The sequence below is a fragment of the Papaver somniferum genome, chromosome 9, assembly GCF_003573695.1.
Source record: "Papaver somniferum cultivar HN1 chromosome 9, ASM357369v1, whole genome shotgun sequence".
Taxonomy (NCBI): Eukaryota; Viridiplantae; Streptophyta; class Magnoliopsida; order Ranunculales; family Papaveraceae; genus Papaver; species Papaver somniferum.
The window spans coordinates 180,851,713-180,869,739 of NC_039366.1; the positions used below are offsets into that span (position 1 = coordinate 180,851,713).

Consider the following 18,027-nt stretch of genomic DNA (forward strand, 5'->3'; position numbering starts at 1 on the left):
GCGAGTCACCATAGTGTTTTTTCTTCTTTTTTGGACGAGAAATAGATGAGAATGAATATGAAAACTTATAACTAGGATTTGGGTGAGAAATAGGTGATAGAGTGGTCTCCTTTTATAGGGGTTAATGACATAGCGGTTAATTCTTTTTGAATACTATCCATTGAGAGTGTTCAGGCCTAACAACGTCTAGGTATCCCAGCCGTGGATACCATTACGATTGGGTTTGCAGCCGTGATTGAGACACGGGTGTCTCTGGATAAGTATTCGGCCGGGAATTCATACTAAGCCAAGCGTAAATTAGTATTACGGCCAGAAGTTACTAACACAGCTGTAAATTTGTATTACGGCCAGAAGTTCTTAATTGACGAACCGTAAAGCTCTATAACGGCTAAAACAACAACATTTTCCCAACCGTAATACGTAAAAAACTCAGATTTTTTCCAGTTCCTAAAGGATTTGAATCAATCAAGATTTCTAATGGGGGTTGATTACAAGGTTTTCTAGACTAGTTTCAGGATAAATTTCATCAGTTTTTCTTCAAAGTTTTCAAAAAAGTTCATCAAAATCATCCTTCTTCTTCTTTTAAAATTAAAAACAAAAGAATTTTTTTTTTTGATTCTCAAGAAATTAATCACTAAATTAGTATAATCCATTTGATAATCATAATTAGTTTACTTAATCACCATAATTATCACTAATCAAATCGAGGGTATATTGGGTATTATGTAAAATGGAGGATAAGGGGTTATCAAAACCACTATTTCATGACCCAATAAGCCCCCAGAAACCAATCCCCCTACATCCCCAATAATAGGATTCAAAATAAAATGGTCCTACTCTCAAAAACAAGTATTCCCCAAATTTCCAAGTCTCCCAAAATATCACTTCTTAGGGAGAGATTTCTACCATGTGTATTTTCCTTAAAAAATCTCCCCAAATCTCTGAAAACAACAAATCAATGACTTTCAATTCTCCTTTGAATAACAGGGATGTTGGAGTACCTTTTATGAAATCCTAATCGAATAACATGGAGTTTCAGAGAATTTAAATGACTTAAAAAAAGTCTCTAACCAATAACAAGAGACATTAGGCCGTCGTGAAACTTTTATCAGACTCGTTCGTGATAGAAGGGCTCAGGAATCCATAGTTTTATCGCGAGCATCACCGCTCAATCTTCACAACTTGTTTGTGAAATCCTATATATTGCCAGTATTAGAAGACTACTCATTGGGTACCGATGGAGAACGAATGTTTCATAGGTTATTGAAGAATTACAAATTTTATGTTTATCTTTGTTTGTCTAGTTTTAGGATCTTCTCTGGGACTCATCGCGTTGTGCTCTTTTCCTTCGTCAAGGTTTTATCCCTTTTTTTTCCTGAATCACTTAAACTTTTTATTAGAAAGGAAAAATTGGGAAAGTTACAAGATTAAAAGTAAATCAGAAAAAGCCAACTTCAAAGGCAGAAAAACAAAAGCAAAGAATGACTAGCTAAAACTAACAAAATCTGTAGTATTCAATGTTTGGCATTTCAATTCTTGTCAGAAAATTAGGTCTTCCATAGTGCAGTTGCCTTTGCCCTGCTGCTAGTTTGGCACCTCTTTTTGCAGCTGTATCAGTAGAGAAGTTAACTTCCCCGAAACAGTGATAGAATGTTATTGAGTTGAGTTTCTTCACAGACTTCTGCCATCTTATTCTGACAAACCAGGGCATCTTATTCTCAGCAAACTCGGTGATTACTGTTTTAGAATCTGATTTAATGATTATATTCTTCAAATCCCAAGTCACTGTAAGCTCAGCTGCACAGATCACAACATATACTTCAGCTATGTAGTTGGATGCAACACCAATTCCACCAGAGAGGGTTCCCAGTACTTGGAAAAGGTGATTTCTAATTACAATTCCAAAACCAGCAGCCCCTGGATTCCCAAAAGAAACACCATCGCAACAAAAAAGAATAACCATCTTTTGGAGGAATCCAATAAAAAGTTTTAATGTTCTGAAATCTTATCATCCTTGGACCCAAATTGAAGAATAGAATTATCTGATTGTCATAAGCTTGATCCCATTTATTACCCTTAATTCTAAGTCCTCCTTCACATACAGTTTTCTTGATTCTGCACTTAAAATTCTGAATATTGGGACTGACTTGTTCAAATATCTTTTTATTTTTCTGAAACCAAAGCTCTTTGATAATTGAACTAGCTGTAGTGATCCAACATTCTTTAACCAGAGGACTTTTGTTTCTAGCACATCTCCACATATTTTCAAAAGATTTTGGTTTTATAAAGTTAAACACGGAGCATGCCCAATTCCAGACCTCAATACTGAATTTGCACTCCCATAAGAGATGGTTCATTTTATCTTGAGATTCTTCACAAATGCAGCATCTTGAGACCATATCATATCCATTTTTAATCATTTTTAGGTCATCAACAAAAATGCCTTGAACTATTTTCCACAAATTGCTTGCAATGCTTGGATGAAGATAAGAATTCCATATAAAATTATGCCCATGTAACTGTGGTTCTTTATTTCTGATAATGTTTATTGCTGAGGAAATTGAAAAAATACCTTTTATATCACCTCTCCAAATAAGATGGTCATGCTCTACTCCAATTTCTGGAAAATTGTAGGATGAAAAAATTTGACTTATTTCTCCAGATATGCTCTAAACTTCATCAAGAATTATATCTGCAACTTTCATATGCATATGCTCTTTAACATAATTTGTGTAACCAATATCCTCAATGAGATGAGTATCATTGATCCAAGAGTCAAACCATAATGGTACTTTTCTTCAATCACCTAAAGACCATCTAATATTTTCCTTTAGATGATCCCAATCCCATTTTAACCCTGGCCAAATGGAAGATAATTGCCAATTGTTCTTCCATAGTCCATGCTTATCCTGATACTTTGCTTTTATAAATGATGCCCACTCTGCATCAGAATTCATTATTCTCCATAATAACTTCATAAGTAGAGCTTTGTTGAGTACATCCAGCCTTTGAATTCCCAAGCCACCTTCACTATAAGGAGTGCACACTTTCTTCCAAGAAAGAATTTTATGTTTTCTAATTTCTCCATCTCCAGACCGTAAGAAATTTCTTATAATTTTTCACAGGTCTTAATCACTGAAGAGGGCCACTTATAGATTGACATATTGTAGATGGGAACACTACATAACACTGATTTTATTAACACTAACCTTTCATGAAAAGATAGTAGCTTTCCTTTCCAAGAAGCAAGCTTTTTCTGCATTAATTCAACCATGGGCCAAATGGTGGAAAGTTTAACTTTCCCATAATGAATAATAACTCCCAAATATTTGTCAGGTAAAGTACTTAAATCCATTTGAATCAAATTTTGAATGCACGCGAAAGCCGGACCCAGGCCCCTACCTAAACCCATCCAGTTAGACTGGCCCCACTGCCATACCCAACATCGCTTAACCTACTATACAACTAATCTACTACAAACCATTACGGCGGCGGGGATTGAACCCCTGACTTCCTCCTTACTGGAGTTGATAGTATACCACTGAGCTATGCTCTTGGGCTCATCATATGCGTGTCCAACACCTTTTGGTGGTTTTATCATTTATATTCTAGTTTTTACCGAGGCAACATATGCGTGTCCAACACCTTTTGGTGGTTTTATCATTTATATTATAGTATTTGTCTTCTATTTTTCATGTAATCTCTTTACTATTTTAACTACGGCTGCTAACGCCACAAGTTAGTCCGTTGAATGAAATACCTAATTTATTAAAAAAAAACCAATAACAAGAGACATTAAGAGACTCTTCAAAAACACCGCTTAATTGGGGGCCCCAAGAAATAATTAGGGGCCGTAACCATTTTATTCCCACCCCAAAATATAGTGAAAATACTGTTTTAGCCTTCACTAAATCTAAAACTAAAAATTCATTAACCCTTAACTTTAAACTCATTTTCATTTTTAAACCCAAAAAAATAATCAGTCCTCTCCTCCCCTCTCTCTCGACTCTCCATCACAACTCCATTAACGACTCCATCACAACTTCTTATTTGCTTTTTACTTGATGTTTTGTTCACAAAATTCGATTTTTAACTGAAAAATAGCAGTTACAGAATAAGGGTCGTCAACCTCGATAATTATATACCCTAACGATTTTTCATCTGCATGTTATTTATATGAAAAATCGTTGATGTCTAAGGTGTAGGAGATAACGATCATTTTTCTGGTTTAAGATTTTTTCCCAGAATAGAGTCGTCAATATATTATAGAATCAATTGACGATCCTACTATAACGACCCCTTTTTATACACTAACGACTCTATATGACCAAATACTACCTCTCTGGCCATATAAATGGAAGGGTCGTCATCTTAATTTCATAGATGATGACGACTATTTGGTTAAGTCGTTCATGTATAAAGAAAAATGTTAACGACTCTTATTTATTTGTCCACTAAATGACAAAAATGATTAAGGATCGTTCATATATAAAGAAAAATGTTAACGACAAAAATGATAACAACAAAGTGTGGTCTAACGACCCCTTCTTATTTGACAAAATGATAACGACCCTTTTGACAAAATGATGATTATAGTCGTTATGGTATAAAATAATGCCTTGACGATTTTTCATAACCTGCAAAAATTGCAGGTTTGAGTCGTCAACTTCTATGACAATATAGTGACGACATTACGGAGTCGGCAGGGAATAGATCCCCGACATTAACGACTCTTTTTGTGACATAGTGTCTATGATCCCTTTAAAACCTCCTCTTCTTCTTCTCAACTCAAAAAAACACAAAATTATCTTTTTCCCCCAAATTTTAATTCTAAAGTTTGATTTTAGTCCAACCATATTATTAACTTAATTTAATTACCTATTAACACTAATCATTAAAGGGCAATTTAGCCACTTAAAAAAAATTGGATAAGGGGTGATTCAAATTAGGTTTTAATGACCTTTTTTTCCTCTAGTATGAGGCCCCTAATTATTTTTCGAACCCCCCAATTAAGCGTTGTTCAAAAATCCTTACATACTAACAATAGATTTGAAAACTATCCGAAAATCACCTGAAATCACATTCGACTAACCTCGTAGTTTTTTTTTTTTAATGAAATCTTACTTGCGGAAGGAAAAAAAAATGGCAGTAGCCAGTAGGTACCCCTCTTTATTTTGCTTTGCACTTTTACCCCTCTTTCCCTCACGGACGCACCTTCTAAATGAAGGCTATTATTGGGGCGTCACATTCCATTAGAGGGGCGTCACCTAATAGGACAAAAACGGGTTACCCATAAGTAATATCAAAAATTTCTTATCTCAAATAATTTTGTAATGACTAAACAACACTTATTTAGTTAATTTTAATTTAATTTAATTAGATAAAAATTAAATTAATGAATTTTGTTATATACTTGGTGAATTCTGGGACAAAGTTTTTGTGGGAAGAAAAACTGGCCATAAAATAAACTTCTACAGTTGGAAATAATCCAAATCTAAACGTAAAATCACTTCTACGGTTGGAAATATTCCAAACCTAGACGTAAAATCACTTCTGCGGTTGGAATTAAAAGAAAACTGGACATAAAACCAGATTCTACGGTTGGAATTAAAAGGAACATGGACGTAAAATGAGCTTCTATGGTTGGAACTAATTCAAACCTGGACGTAAAACTACATGCAAATAAAATTCTACGGTTGGAATTAATCCAAACCTGGACGTAAAATCACTTCTACGATTGGAAATAATCCAAACCTGGTCGTAAAATCACTTCTACGGTTGGAATTAAAAGAAAACTGGACGTAAAATCGGATTCTACGGCTGGAATTAAAAGAAACCTGGACGTAAAATGAGCTTCTATGGTTGGAACTAATCCAAACCTGGACGTAAAATTACATGCAAATAAAATTCTACGGTTAGAATTAATCCAAACCTGGACGTAAAATCACTTCTAGTTAAAGGATAACATAGATATTTTGTATATGTGTTAGGATATCCCATAACCACTTTTTTGGACATTAAGAATTCAAATGAAACCCCTCTATTGGAGTGTGACGCCCCAATAATAGCCTTTCTCTTCTGAATATGTCATTGCCAAAAATAAAAGTTCCAATCAAATTTTGTTACCGACTTTCCTTTTTGAAATGTTACCCCAGTCCCAGTGGACCTGAGTAGATCGCGACTTACTAACCTACTCATCTCAAACTTTGCCGGCCTCACTGTGCTTTTCATTGTTGTTTACATTATTCTCTTTTTGAAAAGGCTGTCCTTCCAAAAACCCTCCAAACTTGAGCAAAAACCCCTAAAAATTGGATTCTCTCCCTCACTCCCATACTCCTTTCAGTTACAGGTATCACCACTGTCACTCGCCACTAACATTTCCTCTCCTTCTCTCTAAACAAAATCCTCAGCAATGGAAGAAGAAGAACAAAAAAGGGTTTTAGATCTGGTTAAAGAATTAGTTCTTAGGTTAGTTTCTAACTCCTCATCACCAGAAGAAGAATCAACAATCGAATCAGAAAAAGCACTAAAATATGCTATGAGAATATTAGGTAGTAGAATGACGCCATCAATCTCTATTGACGAAGCTTCTATGGCGGAATCTATTAAGCGTCATCTTGTTAATGAAGGTAAATCTTCCGATGCCCTAACTTTTGCAGATCTTTATACTAAGTTCTCATCAAAATCTGGTTCTGGTTGTATTCAAAATAAATGGTCTGTACTTTACCTTTTGAAAGTTATTTCTGAAGATAGAAGGAAAGACAAGAAATCTGATTCTAGGGTTTCTTCTGGTTTCTTTGCTTCTACTGTTTCTGGTGGTCTACCTGTCTTAGTTGATGAATCTTCTTGTAATTCTAGAAAGACCCTGGATAAAAGTAGGATTAGTAATGGTAATGGTGGTGTTTTGTTAATTTCGAAAGATCCTGAGAATATTAGGGACATTGCTTTACGTGATTTTGCAAATTTGTTGAAGGAAGAAAGTGAGATCGTGGAGGGGTGTTTAGTTAGGGATGTGTTGTATGTGTCCCAAGGAATTGATGGTAAATATGTCAAGTTTGATAAGAATTTGGATGGATATGTATTGTTAGATTCGATTAAAGTGCCTAAATCGATGAGAATTATGGTTCGCAAGCTTTGTGAGTTGGGATGGCTATTTAAGAAGGTTAAGGCTTACGTCTCTGAAAGTATGGATAGGTCCCCCTCTGAAGATGTTGGCACAGTAGGGCAAGCATTCTGTGCTGCACTGCAAAACGAGCTCTCGGAGTATTACAAGTTATTGACTGTGCTTGAAGTCCAGTCTGTGAATCCAATTCCTATGGTTTCTGAATCGACAAATTCGGGAAGTTATCTATCCTTGAGGAGATTGTTGGTATGGTTTGCTGAGCCAATGGTGAAAATGAGGTTAATGGCTGTTCTTGTCGACAGTTTCAAGGCTTTGAAAGGTGGGGCAATGGCTGGGGCTATCCATATGCACGCACAACATGGAGACCCTTTAGTGCAGGAGTTCATGAGACGGCTTCTCCGCCGCGTGTGTTCTCCACTTTTTGAGATGGTTAGAAGTTGGGTTTTGGAAGGCGAATTGGATGATATTTTTTCGGAGTTTTTTGTTCTAGGACAACCAGTAAAGGCTGAGTCACTATGGGTAGAAGGATACCGACTGCATTCAGTGATGCTCCCGTCATTTATCTCACCATCTCTTGCTCAGCGCATTTTACGGACGGGGAAGTCGATAAATTTTCTGAGAGTGTGCTGTGAGGATCAAGGATGGGCTGATGCTGCATCAGAAGCTGCTGCTGCGGTTGGAACCACAACTAGAAGAGGAGGACTTGTCTATGGGGAGACTGATGCACTTGAAGCTCTGGTCACTGAAGCAGCGAAGAGAATAGATAAGCATCTTATGGACGTTATATACAACAGATTTAAGTTCAAGGATCACTGTATGGCAATTAAGCGATATTTGCTTCTAGGTCAGGGTGATTTCGTTCAGTATCTGATGGATATTGTGGGACCAGAGCTCTCAGAGCCTGCGAACACCATTAGCTCATTTAAACTAGCTGGCTTACTGGAAAGTGCGATCCGATCTTCAAATGCACAGTATGACGATCCTGATATATTGGATAGGTTGAGGGTCAAGATGATGCAACATGGCACCGGAGATAGGGGTTGGGATGTATTCTCGTTGGAATACGATGCGCGGGTTCCCCTAAATACCGTGTTTTCGGAGTCTGTGATGGCAAGGTATCTTAAAATTTTTAATTTTCTCTGGAAGCTTAGGCGTGTTGAACATGCCTTAATTGGAAGCTGGAAGACAATGAAGCCTAATTGTATCAGTTCTCACTTTTTAGCAAAGAAGGAATGCCCAGTGAAGTCACAATTTGATTCAACATTAAGGCGATGCCAAGTTATTTGGGATGAGATGAACCACTTTGTTTCTAACTTGCAATATTACATAATGTTTGAAGTCTTGGAAGTATCATGGTCTCTTTTTGTTGAAGAAATGGAGGCTGGAGAAGATTTGGATGACCTGCTCGCAGCACATGAAAAATACCTCCGTTCGATTGTGGAGAAGTCTCTTCTCGGCGAACGATCTCAGACCCTATGTAAGACACTTTTTGTCTTGTTAGACCTCATATTACGATTCAGAAGTCATGCTGACCGGTTATATGAAGGGATCTACGAGTTGCAGGCCAGGTAGAACTCTCAGTGCATTTTTGGTTCGGTTACTTTTTTTTCAACTGTAAAGATACTGCAAAAAGGACTTTTTAATCTTTTCATATCCTAAATGCAGGACAATGGAGTCATCTTTATCTATTCGAGGCAAAAACAAGTCAAAGCCTAGATCAACTAAAGAGGCAACAGAGTTCGGGTCATGGGCTGGCGGGGGTAGGAAAGCCCTAACACAGCGCGCTGGAGAATTTCTTCGGAACATGGGACATGAGTTGGATAGAATTGCTAATGAGTACTCGTCAACTCTTGAAGGCTTTATCAGTCAATTGCCTATGCAGCAACATGTGGATTTGAAATTCCTCTTGTTCCGACTAGACTTCACTGAGTTTTATAGTCGCCTTCGCGTCAGTACATAAATATACTGGTCTGGTCAAAGAATGATTGTGGTTAATTCTTTCAGCAGAACAAGGCTTGGAGTTGCAAAGAGGGTCCCCACCATTTGTTATGTCACTTGTGACTCAACATATGCTGCGGGCCTGCAGCGACCAACCAGTAATTTTTTCAATTGCATGCAATGGAAACTGGTACATTTCCAACTGTCCTTGTACTTCTTTTTATCTCCTAAGTTGTGGAAGTGGACTTATTTATCCTTCTTTTCCTGCAGATGATGTTGACCTTTCTCACGAGTTAGTGTGGGCATGTTCGATGTCGAAAAACTAAGGTATTTATATTGTGAAGTCAAATTGTTAATTGTATGGTTAAATTCGGAGTATTTCTTATGATCAACTCTGGTTGTTAGTGAATACTAATGTACACGATTTGTATCTGATGTTTCTAGTGATGAGTTTGTGTTGCCTTGTGGTGTTTCCAAGTTTCTTGACCTGATTTGTGTATCAGTGTTATATTTGTGTTCATCAATCAATTAATCGATAAGGAAAGTGTTACATTTTCTGTGGAGAAGCTGCGTGATTGTGTTTGTCTTGTTTTATATGCTTCTTTCATTTCAAAGTTCAATCCTCGAGTAAAAGGAAATTACCCTTTCTACTGCAGAAACTTCTTTTTAATAAATAGTGATCCATGGCCTGGAATCTCGATCAAATATAGTTACACTACTGAGAATAGTGCTGTTAGTATAGTCTTGGGAATTTGATAGGTTTTCATGGTAATTTAACCTTGAATTGTGCATGGAATTTTACGCTTTAGTTTTCCTTCTTTTTGATCCATAAAGTAAAGGATTTACAACCTCTCATGGAACTAACTGCACACAACAAGAACGGATAAAAAACGGGCATAGAAACAGCGAATCTAGACATTCAAAGGGGACAGAAATTAGTTCACATGGTAACACCATAGATTCTGGTTTGAAAAGAAGCCAAAAGGTTTACAAGAGCTAGTCTGATGGTCTTCCTATCCAAGCAAAATCAATGAAAACTTTGAAGATGACAAGTCTTGCGGCTCCTTAGTAGTCTCTAAACCCCTCAGTGTGTTCCAGGAAGTTTAGAACACAGATTGAAATCCAAACTGAGTAATGACTTCCTGCTTGTGCTGGGGATGATAGTGGTACATCGGGAATTCACTATCCCCTATGACATCCAACGGCTCTTAGAACTCCATTTAATAGGGACGGGTCATGGGAAGTCACATCCTGCTTTCGAAGAAAAATGGAGAATTAATACAAAGTAGCCCTTTCTTCAATCAAAAGATCAAATGTGGCACCAACTTAGGAATGGAGTTCCTCCAAACCACTTGCTCTGATCCAAATATTCCAGCTTGAAATGAAGCCCAAGTGCTCCAATTTCTCGGTAACCAGAGAACCAATACATGGATATGCTGGCAAGTGGCAAAGCTTTTTTGATCATATTCTCCTTCCAAATCCATTGAGAGGCCATGAGTTACCTGTTTGTTCGAAACCACCCACTTAAAGCTAAAGCCTGCATCAAAAGAAGGCCAGCACCTCAGTAGTGCCTAGTTACTTGAATTTGCCTACAGGTATTCCGCAATCAGCTTTGCTACCAGGCTGATTAGCAGTAGACATGACACCCGTCCAAAATGCGAGCAGTGCATAATTTATCTCAGTTCACATTATTTTTACCCACCGGTTTCCATATTATGGTATGCATGATGACGCACAAATAAACTAACAACGTTTGGATGGCTAAATAAACATGTTCACAAGATAAACAAGAATAGCTTAGAAATTTTAGTCGTTAAACATGAATTGGCTAACAGTATTTTGTTATAAGGTTCGATTTTGATTCTTTAGCAAATACATCTCTGAGACCGTCGATATTTGAAAATGGTATTTTGTTATAAGGTTCGATTTTGATTCTTTAGCAAATACATCTCTGAGACCGTCGATATTTGAAAATGTTCCTGATCCCTTGAACCAGCGCTGTTATCTTCTATATAGGTACTTCGATAGCGGGAACTTCACACTTCTTGCAACCTATAAACAAAATATCAAAGTAGTTTATTTTAAAACTACATTCTGAACCCGAGAGGGAATGAGTACTTAGAATGGAAATTAGGGTCGTTGACAACTTACCTTCACAGTCATTTCTTCACTAATAGTAGACCGGTACCTAGTTGAGCCCTCCAACGGACAACTTCCGCCTTTGCTAATATAATTAGCGTTGCACAGAGTGGATAACTGCAATAAAACATCAGACATGATCCCAGTATCCCCACCAGATACAATTTCATCTTCGACTTGCTGCTCGTTCTCGAGCGAAAATTCTGCTACTGAGGAAATACACTGGAATATAGCTAATAATCTTTCCAACGGAAAAGTTCCAGGTCCCTTCATAATCAATTCTTGTTCTGCAAGTTCTTTTTTCTCCTTGGACGTCTCAGACATCCTAAATTAATATAAAAAGAAGAGAAAAGATAAATTTACATTAGTAAGAACAGCTACTTTCATGAACAACTAGGACATGAACTCTTCACCAATTAATTTTCGGATATAGATGAACTTCTGGAGGTGCTTCTTACAAAAGCAGAGTCAGTAAGTTTGTATGGCAATAAAAATCAAACATAAATTATATTTCTCGAAAAAGAGAAAAATAGATTAGATTGATTTTTATTCCTAGTTAAGTCCATATATCAAAGTTCAAATGCATGCGTCTATTTAGCACCATCAGCTTATAATTTGGATTGGAAAAAGAAGAAGGTACCATTACCTACAAGTGAATCAACATTAGATTAGTGTACCACGATTATTTGTATACTTAGTTCCTTAGATCATAACAAATGGGAGTTAATATATGATGCAAAGACATTAACCTATTATTAACTGTATTTAGTTTAAAATAAAAGTAAAAAAGGCAACAGCAATTTCCACTCTGGCCTTTTCACAAACAACATCCTTCACTTGGTTACAAATCAACCCTCTTTATCTGATAAGAAAACGTACGATGAAAGAGAAAAAGAAATGGAGTATAGTCTTCTATTGCCTATCATTAACTCTTTTTTTCTCTTTCACCATGAACACAAATGAACTCCTTTTTCTCTTCTCTTATGAATAAGCAACCTAGATTTTCGTGGAGTCACGTAACAGAACTTATGATTTACCATTAATTGTAGGAAAAATAACAGATATTTCGATTCAAACAAGGGTTGTAGTATTTGAGTAGTTTTTCCAATGAATCAATTTATTTTTGTGCTTTTAGGATGTCTTAAACATCATTCATCAGATAACATTATCAATTCAAAATATTGATTCAGCTTTTCAAACAATTCTTTTCATCACTAATTCCGTAATTCAGGTAAAATGAAGAAAAGCATAATTGGTTATGAATCTTATGATTATGTATTTGCCTATAGTTCAGAAGTTGATACAATTCAATCTTAACCCAAACTGCCTTTCAGTTCCATAATGCCAATCCGAAACACACAGACATTTATTCCTAGCTAAGAATCTTACTCGCAAATAGTGACCTAATAAAAATACTACAAGTCGTTTGAAAAATGTTACGTACAAAACCTTTTGATTTCGCGAACTCAAACACCTTCTGAAGCTGAATCCAACCATAGTGTGAAAAGGTCAACATTGATCATGTTAGATAATAAGTTAATAACTGCATATTCCCATCCGGCATCTACACCAGATATCAAATAAAGGCTAACGTAAAATCCATATTTATTAGGAAGGAAAATCTTACTTTCTCTTGCGCTTCCGGTTGTCACCACTCCAGTTGAATCAAAGAGTGCTGCGTCAAGAGTAGCTGGATTTCTTGAAGCAATGAATGCGGAAATAAGAAGATACTTCGCTGAAATAGGCACGTGGAACTCTATATCATCGGTAACCTCGACTCCCTTCTCTTGACTTTCTCTTTGATTGCTTCAATTTTAAAAGAATTTGGATGAGACGGGACCTTGAATATCTCATTAAGAGCTGGGTTAGTGCTCTCCAAATCTGTTGAACAAGCTTCTTTTCTTATCTTCAGTGGGTACTGACCCCTTTTTATCGCTAAATAGTTTGCAATATTTTTGAAATAAGGGTGCAAAGCAAGATAATTCATCCACCCGTTTAGTCATTCGATAAAAAGAATTAAATACAACACTGCATGACAAGAAAAATAGATGTTATTAGCTGAATAGATCAGAAGTAAATTATAGAAAGAAAAAACGCTGTGTTTCAAAAGAACCTGCTATGAAACTATTATATTAGTCCAACTGTTAAAATAAAACTTCGATACTTACTCGAGAAAGGATGAGTATAGCTTCTGGTTTGGCTGGTTTTCGCAGAAAGATCTTGCGAAGGTCTTCTTCTCTATAATCAGGAAAAGAAACCGGCATAGGTTCCGCAAAACCAGTGTTCACATGATACATATCAAGTGAGGAATTGCTGATAAAAATTAAACCACTACTTTCTGGCATTTTCAGTATCTCATATAGCTTAAACAGCATAGAAGTTATTTCCAAATATTTGGGCCATCTGCGAACAAGTTCCATATTATCAAATATAAAATAGATCATCGTCCCTGTGCTGCCTTGTTCTTTCAGTTCCTCTGATCCAATTGCTTGAATTTCCTTTGAGATTGTTATGAACTCAGACATCCCATCCTGAAGAAGATAACAAAATCGCAGGTTTTTCACAACGCTTAACACTGCCGGAATTCCTCCTGTGCGGCAACTGATTCAATACAGTTTCGAACAAAATTCGTGGGCAGTAACAAGTACGACAGCTTGAATAAATGAAAGGGCGCTTGAGATGCCTAAAGATTGAAGAATGACACTGGTTTTGCCAGTTATGCTCCACCATATATGAAAAGAGGAAGTACGGGAGAATTCATGGACCCAACAATTGTAAGAGCTCAAGAATCTGAACTCGTCTACCAGGAAAAACTAGAACATAAAGCATCCAAACTAATAGGTTCTCTATATACAAGATCTTTGAGCAATGATGGAGAACGGAAGTCTATCTTCTTTTGGGTTTCACGAGTTCTACTTGAACAAGATTTTAAAGCTGAAGATCTAGTAGTTCTTTTGATACTTTGTGGTGTTTCTTCTTTCCTCATCTCTTCCAAAAGCGGGCTTTGGGGAGTATTTAAAGAATATCTAGTTGCTCTTTTGGTGACTCTTGGTGATTCTTCTTTGACCATCTCTTCAGAAGGAGTATCAATTGGTGTCCTGCACAAAACCTCTAATTTTGTTCTGAATCCCAGATTCTAATACAGCAACCTTGTAAACCGAAAGCCTTTTATCTCCCCTAACTTGGGCCAGACCTGTACATTTCCTGCCAACCTTGCAAAGATAGACAAAATGATTGAGAGGAAAAACGAATCTACCGACCTTGCAAAGATAACATGCAAGAATAAAGTAAACAAGTATCAGTCACCGATTTTAAAACAATAGTTATCTCAATGCTCAACTTTTCCACATACACACACACCACCTTTTATATGTATATTAAAATAAAGCATCTTTTTTTCTCCAAACAAAAAATGACTACCCAAATAAGAGTTCGATCAAGGAAATTGAAAGTTTGAAATGAAAAGGAGCACACTATAAAAACAAGACCCTAAAACCAAAGAAATAACAATCTTATCAGAGAAAAGGTAAACTTGAGTGAAAATTGTTTTGACAGAGATGATAATATGAAGTTGTTTTTGATCAAGTAATGGTGAATAAAAGATAACACCATATTTTTGTCTAAGTAAGAAAGTAACCAGTGATGAATGTGTTGAAATAGTATTTTGGATATTTACCTGTTCTTTTGTGGTTATTGCTATTGGTATGATAGATAATTAACCAGTGATGAACGTTTCACAATTTGAGGTAAAATAATGTTGCCACCATCATCATTGTAGCTAGTAGCGCTGGTCCAGTAAATCCCTCTCTGTAGAGACAATTGAAAAAGAAATCCTTTTCAAAGAGCTAACATCGATGATTTATAAAGATAATGTAAATAGTTTCCGCAGCAAGACAGTATTGTTTCTTGACTTAGTCACAAATAAGAAGATTCAATTTTGTTAGCAGACTGCAGGCAGGTGCTATGCACAAAAAACATCATTCATTTTTATCACAGCTCCTTCCTGAATTTCATCCTAAGCAGAATAATTTTAGAATACTTCGAAACTTTTGAATTGCGTTAACTACTCAAAATCTAAAAGGGTCCTGTGCACATTGCCAGTAACCGGGAACCTACTAAATACTTGCATCACAAAAAACTAAAGACAATTTTTGGTAATAGGATTGGAATTCTAGAAAAGATAATAAAAATGTACTTGCAAACTTATACTATGCATGGATGAAGCTAACCATTGTAAAGCTTGTAAGCACACTAATTATAAAGCTTATAAGCAGACTGATTGTATTAGATGACCGTTTGCCGATGGGGACCGACAAAGAAATGGTCTGATGAAAATGCCACACCCCTGCAAATCCACCACATTTCCAGTGGAATGTTTCGGAGACATAAATCATTAATCCTAGTTAATTGCTTCCCCGGTGGGGGCAGCGACTGAAGTTTTGAACCTGTAAACATCACTCTTTGTCGTCACAGAGTGATGATAATGATTGGAATCTGAAAGAATAATGTCTATTGAGTTTCAACATCACAGAGAAACTTTTGGTTTACACATTTTATCAAACAGGTGACTGCATTTGTTATCCATGTTCAAAAACAACATAAAATTAGCCATTACAAGAATCATTTGAGTCCAACCCATCCTGAGCTTGATGATTAACAAAGAAGAAAGTACTAAAAAAAACTCAAGGTAGACTGATCCATATTCAATGCCGCAGTGGGTATTAAAAAAAAATACAACTTTGTAAGCAGAGAAGAAACAAGAAGATGCAGACGGAAAGTTATTAAATGAACGTAAAAACCTCCAACCAAACAAAATCAGACGAATAAAATCCATAACTGAGACTAATAAAATCATCACCTTTTCAAGCTCATCTTGTACATCCTAAGATAACATCACAGCTTTATTCAAGCATTATAAGTTTCTGACCTAATTTTGTGTTACTGGTGAACTTTAGAAGAAGAAATACCTAGTATGCGAAAATTTCGAGCAAAGGAAACGAATTCGAATATTAATCTGAAAGGGAAAATGATGGTGGGTGGAAATAATGGGTGGGAGCTAAAAGGGAAAACATGGTGGAAATATCTGTAGGTCTGAGTTATGGTCCGTATGGAAAATGGATATGGGTAACCTACAAGGCTACACCCGATATAGAACTGGGAAAAAAACGGTTCAGTCCAAAACCGCCCCCAAAAATACGGATTAATCCACCCCGATCCGACTAGAAACAGATTAGCCCAAAATTAATTTGAAAATGTGTAAAGACGCTGCTATCCTTCGCACGCGTCTCATAAAGCACAGTGCAACGAGTTAAAACTGATTTGTAACTGACACAATTAATGTGGACGAGACACGTTGGGTCGAAAAAGAAAACTAAAATTAAAAACTAAAAAAAAAAAGTAGGAAATACCAATAGGTCCTAGAAATAATATATTAGGATGAGTTTGGCCCAGTTGACTCAGTCAACTTTCTGTCTGGTCCTTTTTGAAAATATAAATTATAGTTTGGTCCTAGAAATAATGGTTTGGTCTTAGGGTGGACAATACCCACGCGGAATGACGTCATGGATGATGTAATTTTCCTTTTATAGTGGCAGAAATACCCTTTAATATGGGAATATATATATATATATATATGATATATATATTATAAAAAGAAGTGGTGTGTGTAGCCTTACAAATCCGACCATCGATTTCGTCATCCCACGATGGAGATCGACCAGTTATATGTTCTATATAGACGTCTGTCCGATCCCTTGGCTTCCTAATAAAAATATGATTCTAAAGATTATTTAACGGCGTCGGATCCTTGGATTTCTTAATTTGACTGCAGCGTCGGATTTCCTAATTTGACCAAGTTTCCGTTAATATAGGCTAACACTAAGTAGATGTATTTATAGAACAAAAGAGCATCATTCTTTAACGGTTTCACCAACAGATGGTCTTCTATCTATAGTTCTTCCCCTCCATTAACGACTTCTAATTCTTAACTTCGTCTCTCTATATCATAATAATACTGAGTTATTAATACTAAGTTATTATTATGGATGATTTAAAGGATGGATACGGTGAAATAAAAGAAAACAGAGCCGATGATTTAAAAAAAAAATTGGTCTAAAGAGGAAAAGAGAAGAAAAAAAACCTAATAGAGGAAGAGGAGTGAATTGGGTAAGAGGTTTTATGTTTAATGCAACCAAATATCTCCTTACTAATACAGCTTCACGGAAAAAATATGGCTAAGGGTCTGTTTGGATTATGTTTGGTGGTTGACCCTCCATGAAGATTATTCGTATACACCAGATATACTCTGGTCCATCGAACGTTCAATCATCCAATAAGCATAATGATTTGTACCATAACTTTCTCAAGAAAATTTAAGTTAGCCTCAACTAATATAAAAGCTATTTTTAAAAAACAAATAAAGTAAAAAACATGGTAAAGATTTATGTGCGAGATTTAAGTGTCACAACCCCGACCAATAAAACATTAGGGAATGTTTAAGGACCACGGTCGGGGCTGTAAGCCCCGACTAATTTGACATGACCAACAAAATACTATAGTATCCTCAAGGGACCACGGCCGGGGCTGTAAACCCCGACTAATTTGACCCGATCAACAAATGCTATGGTATCCTCAATGGACCACGTCCGGGGCTGTAAGCCCCGACTAATTTGACACAACCACAAATACTAGGGACGCAAGTCCGAACTAACTTATAAGCTCGATGTTTGACAGTTATAATCTAATTAGTTTTGCGAATGACTAAAAAAGATTTTGGTAGAATACTGACCAGCCGATCAAACAACAAAACGAAAATGAAAAAGGTTGAG

At 36.4% G+C, this 18,027-nt stretch overlaps 2 protein-coding genes and 1 pseudogene across 2 annotated transcripts; 1 reads left to right on the forward strand and 2 right to left on the reverse strand.

The window, feature by feature from the left end:
* Positions 1-1,495: 1,495 nt before the first annotated feature.
* On the reverse strand, positions 1,496-1,963 carry LOC113312939. Its single transcript, XM_026561672.1, has one exon. It carries the CDS (start codon positions 1,961-1,963, stop codon positions 1,496-1,498), a length of 468 nt encoding a protein of 155 aa, XP_026417457.1.
* Positions 1,964-6,238: 4,275 nt separating this feature from the next.
* LOC113309983 (gamma-tubulin complex component 3-like) lies at positions 6,239-9,624 on the forward strand. Its single transcript, XM_026558517.1, has 3 exons — positions 6,239-8,691; positions 8,789-9,251; positions 9,332-9,624. Exons 1-2 carry the CDS (start codon positions 6,413-6,415, stop codon positions 9,081-9,083), a joined length of 2,574 nt encoding a protein of 857 aa, XP_026414302.1. The 5' UTR covers positions 6,239-6,412; the 3' UTR covers positions 9,084-9,251; positions 9,332-9,624.
* A 1,189-nt stretch (positions 9,625-10,813) lies between these two features.
* LOC113308294 lies at positions 10,814-16,230 on the reverse strand (annotated as a pseudogene).
* Positions 16,231-18,027: the final 1,797 nt, after the last annotated feature.

What these genes read in the sequence shown, in the direction of transcription:
- LOC113312939 (XM_026561672.1), bottom strand. Translation starts at nt 1,963, where the DNA reads ATGGTTATTCTTTTTTGTTGCGATGGTGTTTCTTTTGGGAATCCAGGG.
- LOC113309983 (XM_026558517.1), top strand. Translation starts at nt 6,413, where the DNA reads ATGGAAGAAGAAGAACAAAAAAGGGTTTTAGATCTGGTTAAAGAATTA. An exon ending in ATCTACGAGTTGCAGGCCAG is followed by an intron (nt 8,692 to 8,788) that starts GTAGAACTCTCA and finishes TCCTAAATGCAG; the next exon opens with GACAATGGAGTCATCTTTAT.